Below are 26,475 nucleotides of genomic sequence, written 5' to 3' on the forward strand. Positions count from 1 at the left end.
CTGGAGCTGCAGCAGATAATTACAGCAAACATTAATCACCCAACCCCTGCGTGGCCTCTTTGCTAACTCCTGGGAGGAATAAACTGCCAGTCATCACGTTCATGCTTGGGTGTTGCAGAAACACCCCACAGAGGAGCAAATTGCTTATTCCTTATCTCCACTTTGTGCAAGCTGCTGTTTTATATCTTCTCATTCCACTGGGCACTACAGTTCTGCAGCTTAATTACCCACATTCAGTAACAACGTTTATTATTGGCATTTACACAGATTTAAGCAGCAGCTGTCAAGCTTGAAAACTGACAGCTTTTGGGAATACCAGATTAGACTTTGCCAAGCTGCATTATGATGCCTCTAAATTCTGAAAGGAACATCATATTTATCATCTCTTACTCCAAAAAGGTGATTTTTCTACATCTGCTAGAAATAGTAAAAATCTGATAGGGTGAAAATCCCATGGTGTAAAATAACTCCACATGTGGTGACTCTGCACGGCACAGGGTAGAATTTTTGCCATTTTTTCCATTTATCTGAGAGACAAAAAAAGTTTTTTTCTTGAACTGTTAGGCATCCAGCAATCCACAAAAACACATGACTTTACGCCAACATACACCTTCACTATTTTTTCTGATAATAAAAGAAACATGAAAACAAAACAAGATAAAAGCAAGCTCGTTGTAAATTAAAAAAAAAAAATTTAGAAAGAAGGGAAAAAATAATTTACCCTTATATCACCACTATTAAAATTTTGGTTATCTCCTTCCAGGATTGTTTTCTAATATAAACATGTTTTATTTTTAAAACGAAATATTCCTACATAAACAGTTTAGTAAGCTACTTTTTCCTCACTGGATTTAAAAACATTCTCCCAAGTTAATATAGAACAAAACTGAGTGACAAAATCATGAGATTAGCCTATGTTTCTGCCATTTCTTCCCCAAAGTCTAACAATAACAGACTCAGGAAGGAAAAGCTTACTCAAGAAAGGGGCAGCTGAGAATCTGGATCCAAATTTTTGGTGGCTTTACAGTTTCTCTGAAATCAATGACTCGAGCCTGATATGGGCTATGAATTCCATCCACTGCTTCATACATTGTACTTCATATATAGTAGATAGTAAGCAATTTGTGGAAAAACAAAAACGAAAGGCCAAGAAGTAGTCACCATGGTCTCTCCTGATGAGACAGGGAGAATCTGTCACTAAGTCATGAAGACACCCAGAATCAGTGTTATACAAAAGTTATCTTAAGAGCAACCTGCAACACAAGCAAGCATTTTACAAAACTCAGTTCTCCCATCTCTAAAACACATATGCCTTTGTTGGTCTCTTTCTGGCAATAGGATGTGTTGGAAGCTTGTCATGGATTGAATTATGTCCCCCCAAAATATGTGCCAATGTTGTTAGGCCATGATTCCCAGTATTGTGTGGTTGTCCTCCATTTTGTGATTGTAATTTTATATTAAAGAGGACTCTGGAGGGATTTTAATACCCTTACCCAGGTCACATCCCTGATCCAATGTAAAGGGAGTTTCCCTGGGGTGTGGCGTACACCACCTTTTACCTCTCAAGAGATAAAAAGGAAAGGGAAGGGAGCAGAGATGGGGAACCTCATACCACCAAGAAAGCAGTGCTGGGAACACAGCGTGTCCTTTGGGCCTGGGGTCCCTGTGCGGGGAAGCTCCTAGCCCGAGGGAAGATTGATGAGAAGGCCAACAGAGAGAGAAAGTCTTCCCCTGGAGCTGACGTCCTGAATTTGGACTTTTAGCCTACTTTACCGTAAAGTAATAAATTTCTCCTTGTTAAAGCCATGCACTTGTGTATTTCTGTTATAGCAGCACTACATGACTAAGACAGAAGCTGTATGAGAATGCCAAAGTACTTGGGAACACATTTTATTTATAGAAACTATCACCACCAGGATTGTTAATTTCAGCAAAAGGGAAATTACAATGTGCCTATGACAAGTAGACTTGACGGCACTGGGGTATGACAAGTAGATTTTTTTACACTCTGAAATGTAGCAAACAAAACACACAAGTAAAACCTAAATGTGAAAAGGTTATTGTCAAAGGGAAACGTAATTACCAGTGACATATGTACCCAGAATAAGTAACCAACCACTTCCCTCCTTTCTCGTTTCTCCCTTTAGCAATCTTTTATATCTTTAAGGTGGAATAAACCCCCACAGTCACACCAGCAATAAGCATCTGATATGCAGTCTGCTTATCTATCACGTCTACTGTGGGAGGAGCTGCCTCACCTTTTAACACCAGCATGGTGAGCTTGAGCATAAAAGACAAGGAACATTTCCTGTCTTTCCTGGACTGTGCACAAAATGATGGTGTATGTTGTGCTTTGAGCTCTTCCCATCTACAGCAGAACAAACGCTATTTCGCTATTTCCTTTGGACTAGAAAGTTGCCAAAATATTCTGGCACACAAGATCTTTTCTTCATTTAGTGCTCTCCCGCCCTCCAATAATGCTTTAGCAACCATTATCCAAAACCGTTGTTTAGAGGGTGTGGGGCAGTGCAGCTGCAACGTCACCATACATTTCTTTCACTCACCCATACAAGTGCAAATAAGGTGAGTGAAGTCCTGGCACCTAGATGTCATGTTGTAATTCCACCTTTTTGTTTCTGGCTCTTTTTCCCCTCCCTCAGACGGTATTTGCTTGGCTACTTTGAAGCTGCTGAAACTTGTACTTTTAAAGTCTGCATATAACTCTGAAGACTTACCATGAATACAAGATACATGCAAACAGGAGGGTGGTGCCCAGTCCAGTAACCAAGTTCTCATCTCTGTACAGATCCTGACCAAAGTCTGGCACACAGATTGTAACATTCTTCCCATGTTCATCCAGAGCTAAAGAAAAAACAAAGAACTAACAGTCAAATTGGAAAAGTCTGTTATAACTCCCATAAGCATCCACTTTGGGAAAATTCATGCAGCTTTGGTGTACTTCCTCAGTGGAACAATTACTGATCACTGGGAACTTTACAGTCACATTTGACTCAGACTAAATTTTTGCTATTGCTCTGGTGGGTCACATTGCTGTAGATTTCAAAGTACTGCTCTTCCAACATTGGCTCATTCTTAGACCAAGGCCCTTGGATTGCAGAACAGCTAAAGGATCCTACAGTTCCAGGACTTAACAAGGGTCTTGCTCTTTTTCACAGTCCCTGGATGGTACAAACTGTTAATGTTCTCAGGGGCTAACCGAAAGATTAGAGGTTCAAGTCTACCCAGACGTGCCTTGAAAGAAAATCCTGGCAATCTACTTGGGAAAAATCAGCCACTGAAAACCCTACAGAGACAGTTCTACTCTGATGCTCCAACTTCTACATGGAGTTGAATCGATGGCAACTAGTTTGCTCTCTTGCTCATTTTCAGAACTATTCAAACAACAGTAAAAATAAAAGTTAGCTCCACTTTTCAGTTGATTCAGCAGCCCCTGAAGACAGAGAAGTAGTGTACAGATAAGTGAGAGCTTCCTCTGTGTCTTATCCTCTCTGGAGAAGCGTTGAGGCTAATCAACAACCACACGTGTAATAGCAGTAGACAGTAAGTGGTCTGGCCAACAACAGCCTCCGAACCCTGATGGGAAACCAGGCAGGATAACGGCTGTGATATCTTCAGTCTGTAACCTAGGAACCTCTTGAGGAGGTCTGGATTTTTTGAAAAATTCTTTCAAAAGACGACATACTGAATACTCCTATAATATTACCATTGGTGATAAACTGTATTTACTTTTTATCTAATACAGTACACAATTTTGAACATCAAAGCTAGGGTTGATCACCAACCATGCCCAAAAATACAGGAGTATCAACATAAAATAACGATCTAGAAACCGTTTTACAAACATGCACTTTCTCAGTGTTTGAAGTTAAGACTAAAATTATCACAGGTAATCACACTTGAAACATGGCTGTTTATGATATGGTTTAAGGAATTTCTATTCTTAGCCCAATAAAAATGTTTTTAAAAAAAATTAACCAAAACATGAATTTTTTCCCATTTCAGTTATACCACCTGAAATTAAAAATAACATTTTTTTCTGTTTTTAAATGCTACTTGTATTTAAAAATTATAATAATACTGTAACCAAAAACTCTCTTTCACCAAAATCAGAGATCAGTACCCAAAAAGTCATAAAGAGTCTTAAAGAGGGTAGATTTAAATAAACTTACGGACTCAAAATAGGGCTTTAAAAAAGAAAAGAATTAAATCGAGGTAGACTATACTTAATAGAAGACCTCTGATTATATCACTTTCCACTATAAACAGCTATATAGACAAATCCATACATAGTACATGTATATGCTGAAACTTTGAAAAATTATCTTTGTATTTCTCTTCTAAATTTAAAAGAGGAAAACAACTGTATTACACTGACCAATTCTGATTTAATTCTAGAGAGAAGACACTATGTTTATTTAACTTAGTTTATACAAAATCAAATATATCCAAACATAAACCAGTTGTCAATGAGTCGACTCCAAGAGTAGAACTGTGCTCCGTAGGGTTTTCAATGGCTGGTTTTTTCAGAAGTAGATTGCCGGGCCTATCTTCTGAGACTTCTCTGAGTGGACCTGAACCTTCAACCCTTTGGTCCGTAGCCAAGCACATTAATTACGAACAAGCAAACTTTAAAACTGGGGGTGCTTGGCATGACTGAAATGGTTAATCCCAGACCTAAATTGAAATTCTAATTTTAAATCAAGCTGCATCCCCAATATTTAAACAATAGCTTGTAGAGATATGTATTCCTTCTTCCACAAATGATAATGGTCACACCATAAACACATGTTCCCTGACAAGGCTGGCTTACCAAATTCTACAGGTTTGCTAGACAGAGCTGAAAAAGTGAGGTATGTGACATAGCAGCTTATCAGCCCGGACTGCAGTAATCCAGAGTGTGGTTGTTCTGTAAAACACAAGAGACATTTCAATGATAAGACAGCATATGCCTGTGAGGGCTGTGGGGACCATGGTCTCGGGGAACATCTAGCTTAATTGGCATAACATAGTTTATAAAGAAAAAGTTCTACATTCTACTTTGGTGAATATTGTCTAGGGTCTTAAAAGCCTGTCATCTAGGATACTCCACTGGTCTCACCCCTTTGGAAGCAAGGGATAAAGAAGAAAACTAAAAATACAAGGGAGAGATCAGTCCAAAGGACTAATGGACCACATCTACCATGGCCTCCACCAGACTGAGCCCAGCACAGCTAGATGGTGCCCAGCTACCACTACTGACTGCTCTGACAGGGATCACAATAGAGGGTCCCAGACAGCTGGATAAAAACGTAGAAAAAAATTCTAACTCACAAAAAAAGGACCAGACTTACTGGCCTGACAGAGACTGGAGAAATACTGAGAGTATGGCCCCAGATAACCTTTTAACTCAGTAATGAAATCACTGCCGAGGTTCACCCTTCAGCCAAAGATTAGACAGGCCCATAAAACAAAATGAGACTAAAGGGGTACACCAGCCAAGGGGCAAGGACTAGAAGGCAGGAGGGGACAGGAAAGCTGGTAATAGAGAACCTAAAGTCTAGAAGGGAGAGTATTGACATGTCTGGGGTTGTTAACCAACGTCATAAAACAATATGTGTACTAACTGTTTAATGAGAAACTAGATTGTTCTGTAAACCTTTATCTAAAGTACAATAAAAATAATTAATTAAAAAAGAAGAAGAAAGCATGTACCTCAAAAGAAATCAGATACCCTGCCCCACTGATACTCCTTAAACTTGAGTGACACCTTTAAAGAAAAAAGGTATATAATGTATTTCTCAGAGAAAACTAAAAGAATTTCGGGGGAGGGGCTATACACTGAGTCTAACGCTGCCGTTTTAGACATAAATTCTAATATTTTATCAACACCTACAATACCTTCTCGAGCCTATAGCTGTACTTAAACATACTGCCTAGTCCCCCTGAGATTCACAGCATTAGTTCCTGAATCACAAGATCAGAAAAAATTTACCAGCATTACTTGTCTGCACAAGGGATAGGTCTCATAGGGCATGGACTCCGGTTTCTACAAGGCCATCGGACACTTACAGTACAGTCTGCCGCAGGGGAAAAAAAGCTCTTATTTGTCAAAGGACAAAACTCTGGGGAATACTGAGTAAGCACCAGAGCTGGTCCAGGGTAAAGAGAAAGCTATGGGGCTCAACACCCATGAGGAGAAGGGCTTCAAAGTTACAACATTTAAATCAAACCTAGTGTTCAGATCTTTCTGAGGAACAAGATATGATAAGGGGATCCCCCCCCCCGCACCCTCTCTCATTTGGGTGAAATTTTTAACCTGTTGACATGAAAGGATCCCATTTTACCAAATCTTCCCTCTGATCAAATTTATGTACAGAATCATCAGTAATGACATTAAACCAAATACTTCAAAATTATTATACCTATTTCAAATGGTAGCCTTTAACCCAAAGGAGATTTTAGAGATTTTTAATCTGAATATTAACAATTTGCTTTTAAAAATGCATAGTTGATAATTAAAGGAATTGGGAGAATACACTCTCAATTTTAATAACAGATTTGAAAAATTTAGTACTGAAAAAATTACTTAAAATTATTCAATTAAAATTTTAAAAAAATTAAAAAAAAATTTTTTTTTTAAATCACTTTATGTTAGGATTCAAGGGAGTATATGTTTATTGGCCATATTTTTCTTTTTCTACCTAGAAACCTGAATGCCATATGCATTTTCACCACTGGCAGAGTAAGATACCTATGGGAAACCTTAGACCAGGGACCTCTGTCTCTACAATCCCAAAGACAGCAAGCTTCCTTAAGACATCTAAAGTAGTATATGAATGACAATTCACATCTATACTTTAGAAAAAAAAAAAAAAAAAACAATAAACCCACTGCCATCGAGTCACTTCCAACTCCTATTGATTCTAGGACAGAGTAGAACTGCCTCATAGGGTTTCCAAGACTGTAAATCTTTATGGAAGCAGACTGCCACATCTTATTTCCCAAGAACAGCTGGTGAGTTCAAACCATTGACCTTTTGGCTAGCAGCCAAGTGTTTAACCATTGCACCACCAGGGATCCTTTCTAAAGCACTGTCAATTCCCTGTGTCTCTTCTTTTTGGCTTTGAAACAATCATGAGCAAGGTTAGGCTCACGTTTCTGTTGACTTCACTGAGGGATAACTTGGATCCAAGGGAGGCTGGAAACCCTGATGGCATAGTGGTTAAGTGCTACGGCTGCTAACCAAGAGGTTGGCAATTTGAATCCGCCAGGCGCTCCTTAGAAACTCTATCCGGCAATACTACTTTGTCCTATACGGTCGCTGTGAGTCAGAATCGACTTGATGGTAGTGGGTTTGGTTTTTTCTTTTTTGGTAAGGGAGGTTAGTGCCTTAGTGGCACAGTGTTTAAGAGGTTGGCTGCTAACCAAAAGGCTGGTAGTTCAAATCCACCAGCAGCTCCTTAGAAACCCTATGGGGCAGTTCTACTCCGTCCTATAGGGTTGCTAAGAGTTGGAATTGACTCGACGGCAACAGGTTCGGTTTGGTTTTTTAAGGAAGGTTAGCTCACAGAGCCAGCTGCTGACCAAGCGGGGATCAGATTTCCTGCTTCTTGACTCCTAGATCACACTGTCCCCCGGCTTTTTCTTGTCCATAGTCCTTGAGCAAAGGATGACATGGGAAACAGCTCTGAGAACACTCTTATTCAACTTTTACACAGAAATTACAGGGAAGCTCACAAACACCATTTTTAATATACACCAAGAGCAACTTCCATTTAAAGGCCCTTTGTGGTAGATTTGGATCCCTGGTGGTGCAGTGGTTAAAGTGCTCAGCTGCGAACTGAAAGGTCAGCAGTTCAAACTTACCAGCCACTCAGTGAGAGAAAGATGTGGCAGTCTGCTTCCATAAAGTCTTACAGGCCTTGGAAACCCTATGGGGTAGTTCTACTCTGTCCTTTAGGGCACTATGGTTGGAACTGACTTGATAGCTGCGGGTTTGGTTTTTGGGTCTCCTGACATGAGGCTTGACCATCACATTCAGCCCAAGTGTGGAAGATGAAGAAGAGACCGCACGAGTCCCACCTTTCCTACTGCAGGCCTGTCTACAGTAAGTTAAGGAATAACCATTGTTTCAAAGAGAAATCATTGAGTTTGCTAAAGATACTTAGAGGGGTGCATAGAAAGAAGAATGGAAAGAACCATACTCACCGTTTTGAACACAGGGGGAAATGGCCACCGATGAAATAAGCAGGCACAGCCCTCCGTTTATTCCTAGGAGAATTTTGTTTTCCATGCAACCTTCTCTCTGTGTATAAAACATTGCCATCAAAATCAAGCCTCCGGTGGCAATGGAATACATGATGAGCGTCACCAGGGCCAGACAGGCGTACCACAGCTTGTTAGTCGCTGTTCCTGCAGTCCTGTTTTTCCAGGAAGACGGTAAGAGGGAGAGGAGAAAAGACAGGTCCGTGAAGCACGCAGTTCTGACAACACTTACCATCCTTCAGGCACTAACTAACCACTACCAGGCTCCCAGGCTATTATAAGATGCCTTACCCGGAAGGCATATCATTTAAGCAATCATTATGCTCTATCAAAATTGGAAGGTTCTGGTAAATACGCAGACTTCTCGGTTCAAGCTTAGAATTTCTCTAAACGCTGAAAGAATTCTGTTTTTGATTCATGTGCCTCATCTATTCAAAGAAATAGATGTAGACAGGCTTCAAATCCGACTTGATTTTAGCTTCTCCATTCTGAATTTGAACTACCCTGGGACAGGTTTTCGAAGTGTTAAAAAGTGGTTCCTCTCTGGGGTTCAAGTTTTCCCTTAAGCACAGAGTCTGGAGCGCCACAGTCTCTACTCCAAGTGATGCCAGCAGTTTCCGCTGATGCCCGTTTTTTCTTTAGAGACAGAAGGACATTAGCTTCATTTAGAAAGACTGGCTGACCTCAGCTCTTTTCTCCCTGCACTGAAAAGAAAGATGTGTAAAAGTAGTGCTTCTCCAAAATAATACCAATATTAAGGGAGAATGTGATGTAGAGAAAAAAAATGGAATATAAAAATCAGTTGTAATGGGATTTACAACAAAAAAATTAACAGACTGGAATAATGTGCTTTACAGTTTATATAAATACTAATAAAGGGAAGGGAGAAATAAGCGGTGGTTTAAATCCACAGCAGTTGTTCAGAACAAAGAAAAGCTTGTTTCTAAACTCTAAATGAAGAGGACACAACAAGAGGGAGAAGGAACTGAATCACTGTCATCTGGCTTATGGTTAAATTGCTCTTTGTAACCACATTCTCAGAAACCTTCATACAGCAAGCTGCTTGCTTAATGTTTTCACAAAACTGCAAAGTGTTCAAGCAACCCAGCTAAAATGTTTTAATGATGAAAAAGTTACTGCAGTCAGAGACAAAGAAAACAAGGAGGAAAGGCCAAAATGATAATGACCACTGTATTCCTGAAACCAAGCCAAGTACTCCAATGACGAATGTAATTCTAATATAAAAGGCATACAAAGGAAATCAGAGAAAATGAGACTCACAAAAGGAGAACAAAGAAAAAAATCTAAGAGCCAAATAATAACTCATGACAGCGAGACAGAATGATTTATATATAAAAAGGTAAACACTGCGACCTGTGGTGTATGGATGCAATTTCCTCCCTCCAATAATCTTCTGGGTTATGGTATTAGTATATGAAGGACTTTCTTATGTTTATATTTCCAAAGTTAAATCTTTCCTGAACTCCAGTGTCATATCCAACTGTTTACTCAACCCCTTCACTAAAAGGTCTAAAAGGGATCATCTCAAACTTAGCAGGTCTAAAGCGCTGTTGTGTGCCATCGAGATTCCAATTCATAGAGACTCTATACGACAAGAGTAGGATTGCCCCATACTGTTTCCTAGGCTGTAATCTTTATGAAAGAGATTGCCAGATCTTTTCTCCTGTGGAGCTGCTGGTGGGTTTGAACCGCTGTCAAAAAAACTGTAAGTTTTGCATTATGGAAATATAAAGAATTCTCTTACCAACGACACTAAAGGTCATCTTTTAGCTATGCTTTAAACTACTCTTTAAAAGTAGCTAGGTAACTAGACCCACTGAAACCAGAAAGGCTGGTTTCATTACACTCACTAACTTTCACTTAAAACTCAGAAAACAATTGAAATTAATAAAATCTTGTTTTCGAAACTAATGAACATACCCTGTTTTTAAGACCGATGAACACATTCTGTTTCTAAAATTTTAGAAGTCTTGTGACCAAGACTCACTGATCTTGTGACTGTCTTATTGTTCAGCCAAGTTTACATAAATGTCAACCAATCAGAAATTTTGTTCAAAAGTTCCTGAGAACTTTGTATATAAGCACTTTAAGGACTCTGATTAACTGGAGCACCCATTTCCTGGGCAAATGATGCGTTGCCCAACCTTAAAATGGTCTATTAGACCTGCACAGCCATCTATTAATGGTGTCCTGAGTTGTTTATTTTTTGACACCGCCAACCCACAGGTTAGCAAGTTAGCAGCTGAGCGCTTAACCACTGCACTACCAGGGCTCCTTTGAGGTCTAGACTAATCTCCCAATATTCCCATCTCCACTCCCAATTCTGTTCTTCTACAAACTTCCCAATCTCAGAAAATAGCAATTCCATTCTTCTCATTGTGTGTGTGGGGGGGGGGGGAGTAAAAAGAATAGCTGTCATTCTTTTTCTCCTTGTCACCCTCCTTCGCCTCCTCCATTACCACCCAGAGCCATCTATCACCTATCAGCAAATTCTACTGTTTTCAACTTCAGAATAAATCCAGAATCAAACTACTGCTACCACCACACTACCTTGTCTCTCATCTGGATTATCTTCTAATTGGCCTCCTTACTTGCACCACTGGCCCCTTCAGTCTCTTTCCAATTTAAAACATAGATTACATTCCTCCAGTTTTAAAACTCTCCAAAGCACTGCCATTTCACTTTAAAAACCAAAGCCCTTACATTGGCCTCGAAAGCCCTGTATGATACCGCTCAGTGCCATCTCTCTGATTTCAGCTGTCTGATTTCAGCTCCCACCGGTCTTTCCTCACCACTGGGTTCCAGCCATAGCGGTAGCCCCTTTGTTCCCTGCACAGGCCAAGCACAGACCTGCCCCAGACTCTCCCTTATTTCCTTCCAGTCTCTCTTACATCTTATGCTCTTCCCTGATCGTAAGATAGCAACCTGCCCAGTTCTCCCTAGCCCTTTCACCCTGCTTTATTTTTCTTCAGAGACCTTTTAACACTGGACATATTACATATTTGCTTGACTACTATTTTCTATCTCTTCGCTAAAGAATGTAAGCTCCACGGGGCAGGACATGGCTGTGGTCACTGCTAGACTGTTATTGTCTAGAATATTGAATATTAGTTCAAGGACTGTTGACTGTTAAAAAAAAGTAACATGTTGTAAGGGCAAATACAAATTAAAACATAAGAAGTTTTAATTCTCCTCATGGAAAATAAGGGAAGAGACTTCCCCCTCCCTTTTCTTTCAGCATTCACTTCAGAACACTTGCAACTGTGATTTCTTTCTATGTCTCTTTGAAAACTATGTAAATCTAGGACTCGATGGCACTGGGTGTTTTTTTTTTAAGGATGTTTCCTCCAGAACCTGGTAGACATTTCTTTTAAAATGTAATCATCCCAGTCTCCCGGGAGGAGATGAGCTTAACTTTGTTCCGGTGGCACTGGACTCCAAATTCTCTGACCAAAAAGATAACGGAAAATTCATCTTCAAAACGTGAATGCAATGGGTTGTATCCACGTAGCTACATAAAACAGGAAGATTTCTTTCTGTCTTTGCAATCTCTTTAGCATGATGCATCACATTCCGGTTTAATGCCTATTCAGTAATAATACTGTTTTCTTTCTTTTCCATTTCCCCAACAGCAACAGTGTTAGCAGAGTGTCGGCTATTCCTGCTGCACCAGATTCATTCAGTCTTCCAGATGACATCTTGTTTTTGCAGATATCCCAAATACCTATCCTGACAGGTTTACCTTCATATTCTCACTGCCTACTATACTGTCTGGCACACGATGAATATTCAAAAAATTTTGTTGGATAGAGAGCATCAAAGAGAGATACTGATAGCAGATATCTTGCTTTGATTTTGTGGTTTTCTTACTCATGAAACCAAGAAATTCCTGACCAAAAATAATCTGCCATCAGCTTTTCTTTCACCCAAAGTTGCAAATCCTCTTTCCAGTTCCAAACTAGGCTTACTAAATTTGAATTTCAAAAGATATGGCTGGGTGCAGGGGCAGAGTCCATCTTGTAAACTAATATGCACTAGTCTAAATAAAAGGGGATGGCAGGGTCTAATCAATCATGTTAAGATTAGCCAATGGTTGATCTATATTTCTCCCTCCTCTTCTCTCTATAAACCTTGCTGTACCTAGCTTCCACAAGCCATTTGCTTTTTCTGGAATCAAAATGGTCTCCCTGTATACATATACAATAACTGCTCAGAATAAACATTATGTTCAAATTTCCTTGAGCTTTGATTATTTTTTAACAATCGTAAATGCACTCGAATGGAGATTAGAAAAGGATCAGCAACAGGGCCAAATGGACAGACCTAGCAGCAAGTAGACACCAGGTTGAGAGTTTTGACTGGGCTCAGGCTCGGCATAAATTTTATGATTAAATAAAACCCAACAATGGCAGCAACGAAGTAAATAAAAAATCTAGTACATTTAAAAAATGGGTGTTTAGAAATACCTCAATATACTACCTACATTTTTGTTATTTCAATTTGGATATAGAATTGGTTTGTAAAATCACAAAATTTGAGCTAGAAAGAAACAGACATTAAACATCTAGCTGAACCACATTTTATAAGTATGAAAACTGAGATCAGAGAGGCCAAGTGACATGCTCAATGTTAAATAAATAGCAAGCTAGAGAAAAAGAGTCATTAAAATGACAGCCTCCTAGGTCCCATGGCCCTTCTAGTCCACTGTCACTGGAATCATCTTAGTCTCAGGAGATATATATACATTTTTTTTTCTTTTTTAAGAGAAAAAGGGGGAAAAACAAACTGGATTTGCCATGAAGAGTAATATGATGAGTATTATATTTTCCAGACTAACCTTGTAAGGAGGAGGCTTTGTTAGAACACATACACACACAAAACTACCAAACTCAAAAATTTAACCAAAAATAACAACGTTAGTGAGCTTCCTAACTGATTCCTAATTGTGGGCACAAAAACCAACTACAAATTTGTTGACAAAAGGGATTTCGTTGGGCTATCAGTCTCAAGGCCTGGACAACAGCAGCATCATTTGGTTGCAAAGCTCTTAAGCCATATTTATTGAGTGGTTTCTATAAAGTTTTTAAAACAACCAAACTCTTCTAAAATTCCTATTAAAACTTGGCATTGATATTTAGTCTCAGAGAATGGCTTAGAATCAATCAAAACATTAAAGTCAGAGTGAAGAAGGAAAACATTCTTATGGGAGCATGCTATTTAACGGGCAAATCAGGCACTCATTGTCAAAGATTTTAATATTTTACCACAAAGTTCCCCATTTGAAGTATATCTGTGAAAATTTTAGGAAAAATTTAGGATGGCATATTTATGTTGTCTAATAAAAATTTCAGAGTGAAAGTACATTAAGGACAATCATAGAAAGAGTAATATTTAATCAATTAGAATGCATTTCCATCTTTGTAGGCAGTTTTTTCTCTACAACTGAGAAAACAGGGTCACATAAGAACTCTAATAACCCACTTGGGTTATTTTTAAGAAAACTGCTGCCTCAAAGCAAGATCTAGTAGAAATTACACACATAAATTACAAGGTTTTAAGGATGACTTGAAAAGCAGAACAGCAAGCAATAGAATAACTTATCCAAGAGCATGACCCAGCTCTGAAAATCAGTATTATTTTTATGATTAAGCCTTGGAAAAAAAACAAAATATTATCTGTAGGGGTACTTGTGTGACTATTTAGTGTGCTTTAAAAAATTGGTCATAACCTTAGTCTCATGAGAAAACTCAACCAATTGGCATAATATTTCACAAACTTCACATTCTGCATCCTAGTTCAGGTAGCTTCGGGGTCTTAAACTTTACGAGCAGCCATCTAAGATACAACTATTGGTCTCTACTCATCAGGAGCAAAAGAGAAAGAAGGAAACCAACGTCTCAGAGAAGAAGCTACTCTACAGGGCTAATAGCCTACACAAGCCATGGCCTTATTTACCCTGAGACCAGAAGTAGATGGTGCCCAGCCACCACTACTGAACATTTTGATCAGGGCCACAAAAGATGAACCCTGATAGATTGGTAGAAAAACATGAAACTGAATTCAAATTCTTTAAAAGTCCAGATTTACTGGACTGGTTGAGACTAGAGGATTCCCTGAAACTATCACCCTGAGATACTCTTTAAACCTTGAAACAAAACTATCCCCTGAGGTCACCTTTTAGAGAAATAACAGATTGGCACACAAAATAAAGGATCTTACCTGTGAGTCTGGTGCTCCATTAAAAAACCATCTAAATGCACATTAACAGATGAATGGATAAACAAAATGTGGTTCATATAATGGAATACTACTAAGCCAGTAGAAGAAATCAAGTCTTGATACATGCTACAATATGGATAAAGCTAGAAGACACTATGCTGAGTGAGGTACGTCAATCGCAAAAGGACCAACACTGTATGACGTCACTTATGTAAAAAGACAAGAAAAGGCAAATGTAAAGTGAACAAAGCTTATTAGTGGTTACCGGGGCAAAAGGGAGAGAGAAAAGCGGGGTTAACAGTGATAGAAATATCACATTAATTAAGGGTTGGGTTTGCACAGCCCACTACTGTAATTGCTGTCAACAAGTTGTATACCTGTAAAAATCGAACTGACAAAAGTTGTGTGACAGTTATATTCACAAAAACAACAACAAAAAAAAGAGTAGCTGCTGAAGCTGCTTATATACAACCAAAAACCTCAGGGGATTTGGTTTCTTGATCGGGAGGTTTAGGGTCATGGTTTTATGGGACATCCCGTTAACTGGCTGAAAATATACTTAGTGCTTTTGTTCTACCTCCTAGTTCGATGTGTAGTGCCTGGGGTCTTAAAAGCTTGTAAGCCACCATCTAAGGCACAATGATTAGTCTCTGTTCGCCTGGAACAAAAGAGGAAGAAGAGACAGGAATAGGAGGAGGATGTGGAATGTGTGGCTAACTGCCTCCTTTGCCATGAGACCAGAAGTGGATGGTACCTGGCTACTGGACTGAACATTTTAATCAAAGACTCCATAGAAGAATCTTGATCAAAAGGGGAGCCTTAAAGGTTGGATGAGCCTCTGAAGCTATTGCCCTGAGACAATCCTTAAACCTTAAACCAAAAATACCCCCTGCGGTGCTCTTAAAACCAAAACAATAGTTTAGATTAACTAACAAAAAATGTCTGCCCTAAGCATTATGCTCTTTTAAGAACTACCTATATGGGATCAAACTGATAAAGGCAACTTGAAAGATGAGACAGAATCTTAGGGGGCAGTGAATTTATGTTAATGAGGGAGGAACAGCTCAGAAAAGGAGGGTGAGAATGATTATACAACTTGAAAAATGTAATCAATGTCACTAAATAGTACATGTAGAAACTGCTGAATTGGTATATGTTTTGCTGTGTATATTCTCAGCAACAAAATAAATAAAATTATATTTAAAAAAAAATTATATATATATATAAAAGGCCAAAAGGTCAACAAATACTTTAAAGCAGAGAAGATAAGGAGGTGGGGAAAATAGAGTATTGGAAATGGAACAACCGAAATGCAGTTAGAGAGAACGAATGTTGACATGTTGTTAAAAATGTAACTAATGCCACTGAACAACTTGTATAGAAATTGTCAAATGGAACCTAATTTGCTTTGTAAACTTTCACCAAAAAAAAAAACAGTAAAATACTTAAAAAAAAAACCCACTGGTCCTAAGTATGCTTAAGCTAATATTTACCAAATAATAAAATAATTAACAACTATCTTTTCACTCATGCATCCTGACAACTACATCTTATGATCTGATCCTTAAAAAAACAAAACCAAAAATTAACAATAACTACCAAGCTGAGGAATATGTTCAGAATATAAAGTATTCTGAGTAATATGGATAGTGTATTTTGCTTTGTTCAAAATAAAAATAACACATTCATGTAGCCCTATGGTTCATTTGTTTTTCAAAACTTAGTGTAAAATATAATGATGCCTATAAAATAACAAAAGCCTTACTGGGTACAACAAGCAGGTATTTTTTTTTGTATCTTACAAACAAGGAAAATATGACAAAGAGCAGTTAATTCTTGCCCAGAGTCACAAAGAGAGAAAGAGAGTCTACTTGGCCTTAGAACGAAAAGAGCTGGACCCCTTTGTCCAGTTGTCATTTCCTCAAGTGTCTCAGGAAGAAATAAAACTGGCTATTAATGGTTTGGTATTTCCCACTCAGCCTAGAATGTGAATTCTATTTTCAAGGCATGTAGAAAATGTCTTTCTTTCTAAAAGGTAGGATGGCTTTCTAATGTCGCACAATAAAAAAATACATCTTCCTAATGAAGGGTAAGGGTCTTTCCACTCTGAGCCAGTTGAAAAGGAACAAAAATGGTACGGATAGAAGGTATTCAATCTTGTATTCTTTGCAGAAGGTGTACCTTTGGTTTGAGAGTAATGTGTTGTTTTCTCACTTTGTAAGGATGGGTGAATCTGAAGCCCAACCAAGTTTCCTGCTACCATAAAAAACACAGACTGAGGGCCAACAGGTGCCAGCAATCGGGCTGAATGTGGTTAGCTCATACCATTAGCTGGCTCAGAGCCCAAGTGAGAGAGCTCAGGGAAAAAGAGAGCCAAAAAGTGAAAGAGAGAAAAAAAAAAATGTGGAATGAGGAAAGGTAGAAAGAATGAGTGAGTATTAACTGAGGAGGTATAAAGGGCAGGAGTGAAGTAAAAAGCGCCAGCAAAGATTACTGTCGGAGTAAACAGGCTGTTAATCCCTAAAAATACATTTCCTGGTGCACTATACCCTGGACAGTTTCTGAGTCAATGAGTTAGCTTGGAAGCTTTCCGTGAAGGCACATACCAGTTCTTGTTCCATTTATGTGCAAACTCCACGAGCAGGATGAGCTGGATGAGTATGAAGATGAAGCCTCCTACAGCTCCCACGTAGCGCCAGGCTGCAGAAAATGATCAACAAAAAGACGAGGTGACTGACCCATGTGTTTACCTCAAAATAGAGAAAATGACTATAGCCAATTTCTACTGAATGCCCACTGTACATGTAACGCATTTAACTCCCACACAACCATCTAAGTGGGTACTACTATTACACCCACATTACACATGGGAAAACTGAGAGTCTAAGTAGTACAAAGTCCCACAGCCAGTAAAGGGCATAGTTAGGATTTGAACACAGGCATTCTAGATCCAAATTTAGCCTCTACACTATATAACTTCCAGATAGCTAACAGATGCAGTGATTTATAAAATTCACAATGTCCCACAATTTAAAATCATGAGCACATTATGACTTGAACACTCAAAGTCCAGATTTTATTAGACATCACCAATATCTGGTGAGGGAATGAGGTCCAGACAGGGAAGGCAGGGCTCAGGCTCTACTTCTGACTCTGCCAGAGAGAGGCTATGGCCTTGACTGAGCCACATCACATCTCCGAAAATGACTGCAGACAGGGAACTTCTAGGTCTCTTCCCATTCTAATCATGATTCTAATAGATACAAAAGTACCTACATAGGGAACAGAAAACTATTAACAGGTTTTATTTTAGGTAAAATCAAGATATACTCTTTGTTGCTGTTTTGAAAGGGCTTTGAAAATAGAGGTCCCATTTTATATAGTGACTGATAAAATCAAGATATACTCTTTGTTGCTGTTTTGAAAGGGCTTTGAAAATAGAGGTCCCATTTTATATAGTGACTGATAGTGGACACAAAAAACATTCCTCTAGTAACTCATGACTGGATGCAAATATCACTATGCCAAAACACCGCAGATGGCTTTTCCAAACTTCCAAACCTAATATCTGAAAGACAAGGGCCCTTTCTCTCCAACACCTGATTCTTGTCATAAGTTTCAATTAACAAATTTTAAGAGGAATATCCATTTTCCTGTGGGATTAAAGTTTAAGTTTTTTTTTTTTTTTTTTTAAGGTGGTAAAAAGGGATAAAACTTCCTTAAGGAGTATATGAAAAACTAATATGGCTGGCTGGACCCTGATACAGGACTATTTGAGGCACCGTGGCTGTTCTCTGGGAACTGACACAATGCGAATATTTTCAGCATCTTGATTGGGAAAGTGAACCCATCTCGGCTGAACAGTGTTTTTAACTACTGAAATCCCGGCTCCCCCACCCCCACCCCGAGCTCATATGAAGGGCTTCCAGATCCAGCTGCGATTAAAGGCGTTATATTAAAGTAATTTGGGCAGGTTCTATCAGTAAGGATGAGCCCTGGTGGCGCAGTAGTTAAGAGCCTACCAAAACGTAGGCAGTTTGAATCCACCAGCTGCAATTTGGAAACCCCATGGGGCAGTTCTACTCTGTCCTATAAGGTCGCTATGAGTTGGAATTGACTCGAAGGCAAGGGGTTTGGTTTTTGGTTTTATCAATAAAGAATATAACTCAACGTTATACAGCTTCACATAAAGTAAGTTTACAAACTGGAGGCTGCCCTTCTTAGCCCTCCTAAAGCTGTGCAGATGTACAGCTGCTACAGAGCCCCGCATTCTGTGGTGGGGGTTTTCTGGGCTGTGCTCAGAAATAACAAGCTCTCCCTGAGCCTCTTCTGACCTAGCTGGTGAAGTCAGGCTGGCATGCCAAACGGGTTTTCAAACAAATTTTAAGTGCCTCATTTTCCTACAGGCCGATTAACCTTAGAGTTATCATTTCAATCCTTCAGCCATGTAACAAAAAGTCCACTAACACCCTGCCAGGAAGAGAGGTGGTGGGGAAGAGGCTGGAAAGAGGGTGAGGGGAGCGGGGAGGGACGGTTGAGAGGAGGGAGTGGACAGGGTGAATAGTGTGCTGCAGGTAAGGCAGGGATTTCTTTTTTAAGCCACAAGGTAATCAGTAATTCAAAGTATCAAAGGCACTCTGGACTTCGCCTTTGAACAATTCTACAAAATGAGTAAAAACAGGATGAATAGTATAGGTACCCAAAATAACCCATTTGTACCATTCAGAAAAGTCTCCTGATCTGGGATGAAGAAAGCTCCTGAGCACATGGCCCCCAACAGCAGAAGTTTAAAGAACCAAAAGCTGGAAGGAAAAAAAAAGGAGAAAATGTATTTAAATGATATTCAAGGAAGGACAAAAGATCTCTTAGAAGGTAAATGTGTCAATCCATGATTCCACCCATTGGTAATGTTCTCTCCAAATTGAGGGGAAGTAATTAAGTGACTGCCTTTTTCCTTAATTAAACAGACTTGGCATGGCCTCTGATTGTGCCAAGCACCATTTCAATGCAAGACTGGAAATGACCTGGGGAAAGGTCTTGGTCCAAGAAACAAACTCCTTTGTCTCCATTGAATTTCTCACCACTGTAGCAGGTGTTACAAATAGTGTGCTAGCTCTTAGGACACCATGTGGTGACAAGTATAAGTTCCACCTTCCCTAAAATCAGTGTCAATAGTTACTACTAGAGGAAGAGCTGTGAGAAGGGTCCAATGAGTTAGAAGGGGTGCTGGAATACTGTTCAGAAAATAATAAAGGAGCAAATGCCCACACAGACCCAAGACTTACCCATTGTGAATATAAGCTCGACAACTTTTGCTGTTGTTGATTTTGAGGGTCAGTAAGAAGAAGATAAAGAAGAAACATGCCATTCCAAAACAGACTTTATACACTGCTGAATACCCTACCAGCTTCTCGCAGGTGTCACCAGCTTTAATGCCTTTACAAATATCTTCATAAAAAGGAATCTGAGAAAGAGAGAAAAGTCATCTGTTAAAACTGACTAAAAGATGTGCTGTCACAGGACATTTATTCACCCTACATGTCACAATCCAGTCGTGGAAATGCACCACATGCTAAAGAAGCAGAGGCTGAGGAAGCAAAACGTATCCTCTAACAGCTTTTCCTTAATTCTCTATGAATCTTTCCTAAAGATATGGTGCTCACAAAGTACTGCTCAGTCTGTACTTACCCAGAATGATTCGAAGTAAACGACCTGCATAATCAAAATATTTAAAATCTTACACAATAACAAGTAGCACATTTCTATTAATGTCAAAATACAAGGATTTAGTCAATTGTAAAAAAGTGCTTCTAAAACATCATATCAACATCAGAGTTGAACAGTCTTTAGAACAGAAAAGAAGTTGAAAAAGTCTTTATAAAGTTACTCATATTATAGCTGTTATCCACCAAAAAGAGACAAAAACATTGCACAGAAAAAAATATTACTAACACAAAGCCAGAGGTAAAACTGAAGAGTGATAATCATGAAGAAATTTTATAGCTTCTCTTCCAAAAAGGTCTTCAAGAAATAATAATGGCTGAGGCTACTAACGTTCCCATAAACAAATTTAATGAGAGCTCATCTCCCTGAATGAGGACCCCCTCCTTATCTCCCCAAAAAAGGGCTCCAGTTTTTTTTATTTATAATTTTCATTGTGCTTTGAGTGAAAGTTTACAAATCAAGTCAGTCTCTCACACAAAACCCCATATACACCTTGCTACACACTCCCAATTACTCTCCCCTTAATGAAACAGCCCGCTCCCTCCCTCCACTCTCTCTTTTCATGTCCATTTCGCCAGGTTCTAACCCCCTCCACCCTCCTCTCATCTCCCCTCCAGGCAGGAGATGCCAACATAGCCTCAAGTGTCCACCTGATCCAAGAAGCTCACTCCTCACCAGCGTCCCTCTCCAACCCACTGTCCAGTCCAATCCATGTCTGAAGAGTTGGCTTTGGGAATGGTTCCTGTCCTGGGGCAACAGAAGGTCTGGGGGCCATGACCACCAGGGTCCTTCTAGTCTCAGTCAGACCATTAAGTCTGGTCTTATGAGAATTTGGGGTCTGCATCCCACTGCTCTTCTGCTCCCTCAGGGGTTCTCTGTTGTGTTCCCTGTCAGGGCAGTCATTGGTTGTAGCCGGGCACCATCTAGTTCTTCTGGTCTCAGGATGATGTAGTCTCTGGTTCATGTGGCCCTTTCTGTCTCTTGGGCTCGTAATTACCTTGTGTCCTTGGTGTTCTTCATTCTCCTTTGATCCAGGTGGGTTGAGACCAATTGATGCATCTTAGATGGCTGCTTGCTAGCGTTTAAGACCCCAGGTGCCACTCTTCAAAGTGGGATGCAGAATGTTTTCTTAATAGATTTTATTATGCCAACTGAATAAGATGTCCCCTGAAACCATGGTCCCCAGACCCCTGCCCCTGCTATGGTGGCCTTCGAAGCATTCAGTTTATTCAGGAAACTTCTTTAGGGCCCCAGTTTTTACATCTGAATCTGAAAATATGTTTTTCCAAGTAAGTGCCCCAGACAAAAATGCATTATTTCTGAGACTCTGCTAGACAGCTCTATTTTCATGAACAGACGTGAAAGATTTAAGAAAGAAATGTCAATCGTTTTGTTTTCAGTCAGTTCTTGCAACTGCAATTTTTTTGGAACACAGGGAGGCATAAAGAGATATGTTACTGTATTTGACTGGGCTACAAAACAAACTAACACACTTGGAGGATTGCCAGATAAAACACAGGATGTCAGTTAAACTGGAATTTCAGATAAACGACAATAATTTTTTTGTAGTTAGTATTTAGTATAATACTAAACAGCAGAGTACTGCTGGCACAAGCCAGTTGTGTCCATGCTAACAAATCTGGCTCCCATTCTATACGCAAAGGGAAATGACTATTTAACTCTTAATACTTTTGGCTGCAAAAGTGGAGGGCATATTGGAAAGGAGACAAATTTGAGGCAGCAGGGTAAGTTAGAGGGCCACTGGCTTAACAGTCCAGGTAACAGATCAAGAAGACAAACCAGTGGCCAGGAAATCAGAGATTCTGTAGGTAGAAGTCGTAGTTGGCAGGACTGTATGGATGACAAAAACTCAACTGAAGGATGAGGAAGGGTTCTTTCTTTTCAGGTGGAGGGGAAGAGAGGTGGGAAGGACAAAGAAGGGAAATGCTAGAACAGATTAGGGATTTCTTTCACAACGTACAGGGTCTGAAGCACTCTGAGGCATCCCTGTGAGAATGTTTCTGGAAATTGGTTCAGAACAGCAGTCAGGACTGGACACAAAGACACAGGAAAGGTGCCTGCACACAGGTAGTAAGAGAAGTTACACGTGTGATTTCTCAAGAGGTCTGAATTTTTTGCTGTTTTAATTACAGTAGGCAATCTGCATTGTTAAAAGCAGATGGTGAAGTAATGGGGGACCACACACAAAATGAAAGTTTCGGAGATTCTAACCTGAAAGTTATACTTGTATGGGAAGTACTGGTAACAAGGAGGTAAAACTATTTTAAATCTATAAAAGCTATATTCGTGACAGAGAAACCACACTTGTTAGATTTTTTGATTTATATGCGATTCATTGCTCTATAATATTCATTAAACTCTTTGCTTCCCTCCCATCTCTCTTCTGTTCTCATCAGCAACATCAAAAACCCAAGACTAAAACCTTGCCATGGAGTCAATTCCGACTCATAACAAACCTATATAGGACAGAGTAGAACTGCTCCGTATGGTTTCCAAGGAGAGGCTGGTATATTCAAACTGCTGACCTTTGGTTAGCAACCGAACTCTTAACCATTGTGCCACCAGGACACCTGAACACCACTACCCGCCCGTTAAACTACTTTCTGACAACTCCACCCATGCAACCCCTGTCCTCCCTATAATACATGCCTGTTGGCACTTCTTTCATCTACACTAAACCACCTTTCACCTGCAGGCTGTTCTCCAGCTCCCCCCCCCAACTCACTGCTCACTCCTCCTCCCCCTAAACTCCATTTCAAAGAAAACGTTAATGTTCAGAGGGAGGTATAAAGAGATGTTACTGTATTTGACTGTACTACTCTGAGAGGCAGGAGCTTCTATCCTGTCACCCCAACAAATCCCCTCCCTTGTTTACTCCAGCCCACCTCAAATGTGCCCAAAGCTTTTAGTTCATCAAAGACTGAGTATGTGGCAAACAACTCCCCGACCCCCCCCACCCCAATACTAACCAAGACCTCCTTTATGCTTTGTGGGTGACTGGGCACATTTAGCCTTCAGTAAGTGGTGAATATTTTTAGGCAAAAAAAAAACCTCCATGTTGAACAAGCTGGCAGAATTTTAGCAGGGAATTTGTTCTGGTTAAATATTTGCTGTTCCAAGCTCCATCCCAGTTATGGAAAAAGAAAATATACATTACACACAGATTCCACACCGCGGGGTGAGGCAACGCGTCTGCTACGGCTGTTGCCGCTTAAGACTGGCTCTGGGCATCCAAGGACAAGCATGTAAACTGGGTTCACACTGAGCCTGTGCTGTTTCTGTACAGGCCTCTGAGAGCAAGGGGTGTCCTCCTGATCCTCAAAGCAACCAAAAGCAAAGCCACAAATTATCAAGTAAGAATAAACAGTTCACGTGGACTTGCAATCCTAACTCTACCACTTACCGTGTGACCTCAGGCAAGTTACACACCCTCTCTGGACCTCAAGTTCCTCATCTGTGTTATTTCATCTGTAAAAATGAAATAATACTCCCACTCACTGCAGGAAGTTGACAATAAAATCAGATGATCCTTATAAAGTGCTTACCACAGGTCCTAACATGTAGAAGTTATTAAGTAAACTTCTTTAAGGCACTATCTAGCACATGGAGTTCCTGGGTGCTGTAAATAGTGAGCTGCTGGGATACTAACCAAAAGAGGCACCTCAGAAGAAAGACCTGGCGATGTGCTTCCAAAAGATCACAACCATGAAAATCCTGTGGAGCACAGTTCTACTCTGAAGCACATGGGGTTGCCATGAGTTGAAATCGACAACAGCAACTGGTTTATCTAGCATAGGTAGTCCCTGGGTGGTGCAAACAGTCAATGTGCTCAGCTGCTAACCAAAAGGGTGGAGGTTGAAGGCCAGCAGAGGTGCCTCAGAAAAAAAATCCTGGCGATCGACTTCTAAAAAAATCAACCATTGAAAACCCTATGGAACAAAATGTGGTGCACACATACAGTGGAATATTATTCAGCCATAAAGAGAAATGAAGTCCTGATACATGTTAAAACACGAATGAACCTTGAAAACGTTGTTGTTGTTGTTGTTAGCTGCCATTGAGTTGGTTCCAACTCATAGTGATTCTATGTACCACAGAACAAAACACTGCCCAGTCCTGTGCCATCCTCACAATCCTTGTTATGCTTGAGCCCAGAGTTGCAGCCACTGTGGTAATCCATCTCATCGAGGGCCTTCCTCTTTTTTGCTGACCCTCTACTTTACCAAGCATGACACCCTTCTCCAGGGAATGATCCCTCCTGATAACATGTACAAAGTATGTGACACCTAGTCTTGCCATCCTTGCTTCTAAGGAACATTCTGATTGTACTTCTTCCAAGACAGATTTGTTCATTTTTGGCAGATTTGTTCATTTTTTGGTGTTGGTAAAGAATACTGAATATTCTTCACCAACACCGTAACTCAAAGGCATCAGTTCTTCAGTTTTCCTTATCCATCATCCAGTTTTCGCATATGAGGCAACTGAAAACACCATGTCTTGGGTCAGGTGCACCTTAGTCTTCAAGGTGACATCTTTGCTTTTCAACACTTTAAAGAGGTCTTTTGCAGCAGATCTGCCCAACGCGTCCTTTCATTTCTTGATTGCTGCCTCCAGGGATGCTGATTGTGGATCCAAGTAAAATGAAATTCTTCACAACTTCAGTCTTTTCTGTTTGTCATGATGGGGCTTATTGGCCCAGTTGTGAGGATTTTTGTTTTCTTTATGTTGAGGTGTAATCCATACTGAAGGCTGTGGTCTTTGATCTTCCTCGGTAAGTGCTTCAAGTCCTCTTCACTTTCATCAAGCAAGGTTGTGCCTGCCATCTGCTTATCGCAGGTTGTTAATGAGTCTCCCTCCAACTCCTGCTTCTCGGATCATCTGCTCAGCATACAGATTGAATAGATACGGTAAAAGGATACAACCCTCATGCACACCTTTCCTGACTTTACACCATGCAGTATCCCCTTCCTCTGCTTAAATGACTGCCTCTTGATCTACGTACAAGTTCCTCATGAGAACAATTAAATGGTCTCGAATTCCCATTCTTTACAATGTTATCCATAATTTGTTACGATCCACACACAGTCAATAAAACACAGGTAAACATCTTTATGGTACTCTCTGCTTTCAACCAGGGTCCATCTGACATCAGCAATGATATCCCTGGTTCCACGTCCTCTTCTGCATCCGGCCTGAATTTCTGGCAGTTCCCTGTGGATATACTACTGCAACTGCTTCTGAATGATCTTCAGCAAAATTTTACTTCTGTGTGATTATTAATGATATTGTTTGATAATTTCCCCATTCAGTTAGATCACCTTTCTTGGCAATAGGCATACATATGGATCTCTTCCAGTCGGTTGACTAGGTAGCTGTCTTCCAAATTTTTTGGCATAGACAAGTGAACACTCCCAGCACTATATCTGCTTGCTTAAACATCTCAATTGATAGTCCATCAATTCCTGGAGCCTTGTTTTTCGCCAATGCCTTCAGAGCAGCTTGGACTTCTTCCTTCAGTACCATGGGTTCCTGATCATATGCTACCTCCTGAAATGGTTGAATCTCGACCAGTTCTTTTCCTCACGGTGACGCTATGTATTCCTTCTACCTTCTTTTGATGCTTCCTGCATCGTTTAATATTTTCCCCTTAGAATCTTTCAATACTGCAACTTAAGGCTTGAATTTTTTCTTCACTTCTTTCAGCTTGAGAAATACTGAGCCTGTTCTTCCCTTTTGGTTTTCTATCTCCAGCTCTTTGCACATGTCACTATAAAACTTTCCTTTGTCTTCTTGAGCCGCCCTTTGAAATCTTCTGTTCAGCTCCTTTACTTTATCATTTCTTCCTTTTGCTTTAGCTACTCAATGTTCAAGAGCAAGTTTCAGAGTCTCTTCTGACACCCATTTTGATCTTTTCTTTCTTTCCTGTCTTTTTAATGACCTCTTACTTTCTTCATGTATCATGTCCTTGATGTCATTCTACAACTCATCTGGTCTTCCGTCATTAGTGTTCAATACAACAAATCTGTTATTGAGATGGTTTCTAAATTCAGGTGGTATATACTCAAGGTTGTATTTTGGCTCTCATGGACTTGTTCTAATTTTCTTCAGTTTCCACTTGGACTTGCATATGAGCAATTGATGGTCTGTTCCAAGGTCGGCCCCTGGCCTTGTTCTGACTGATACTGAGCTTTCCCATCGTTTCTTCCCACAGATGTAGTTGATTTA

At 39.9% G+C, this 26,475-nt stretch overlaps 1 protein-coding gene across 1 annotated transcript in view; it reads right to left on the reverse strand.

Annotated features, from left to right (window-relative positions):
- SERINC5 (serine incorporator 5) overlaps positions 1 to 26,475 on the reverse strand; it is a 116,742-nt gene that overhangs the window by 22,925 nt on the left and 67,342 nt on the right. The window contains exons 3-8 of the mRNA XM_049866760.1: positions 19,791 to 19,969; positions 19,225 to 19,307; positions 17,112 to 17,205; positions 8,209 to 8,420; positions 4,832 to 4,927; positions 2,736 to 2,862 (exon numbers count right to left, since the gene is read on the reverse strand). Coding sequence (XP_049722717.1) covers positions 2,736 to 2,862; positions 4,832 to 4,927; positions 8,209 to 8,420; positions 17,112 to 17,205; positions 19,225 to 19,307; positions 19,791 to 19,969 — 791 coding nt within the window. The remainder of the gene's footprint in view (positions 1 to 2,735; positions 2,863 to 4,831; positions 4,928 to 8,208; positions 8,421 to 17,111; positions 17,206 to 19,224; positions 19,308 to 19,790; positions 19,970 to 26,475) is intronic.

This window comes from Elephas maximus, chromosome 2 (genome assembly GCF_024166365.1).
Source record: "Elephas maximus indicus isolate mEleMax1 chromosome 2, mEleMax1 primary haplotype, whole genome shotgun sequence".
Lineage (NCBI taxonomy): Eukaryota > Metazoa > Chordata > Mammalia > Proboscidea > Elephantidae > Elephas > Elephas maximus.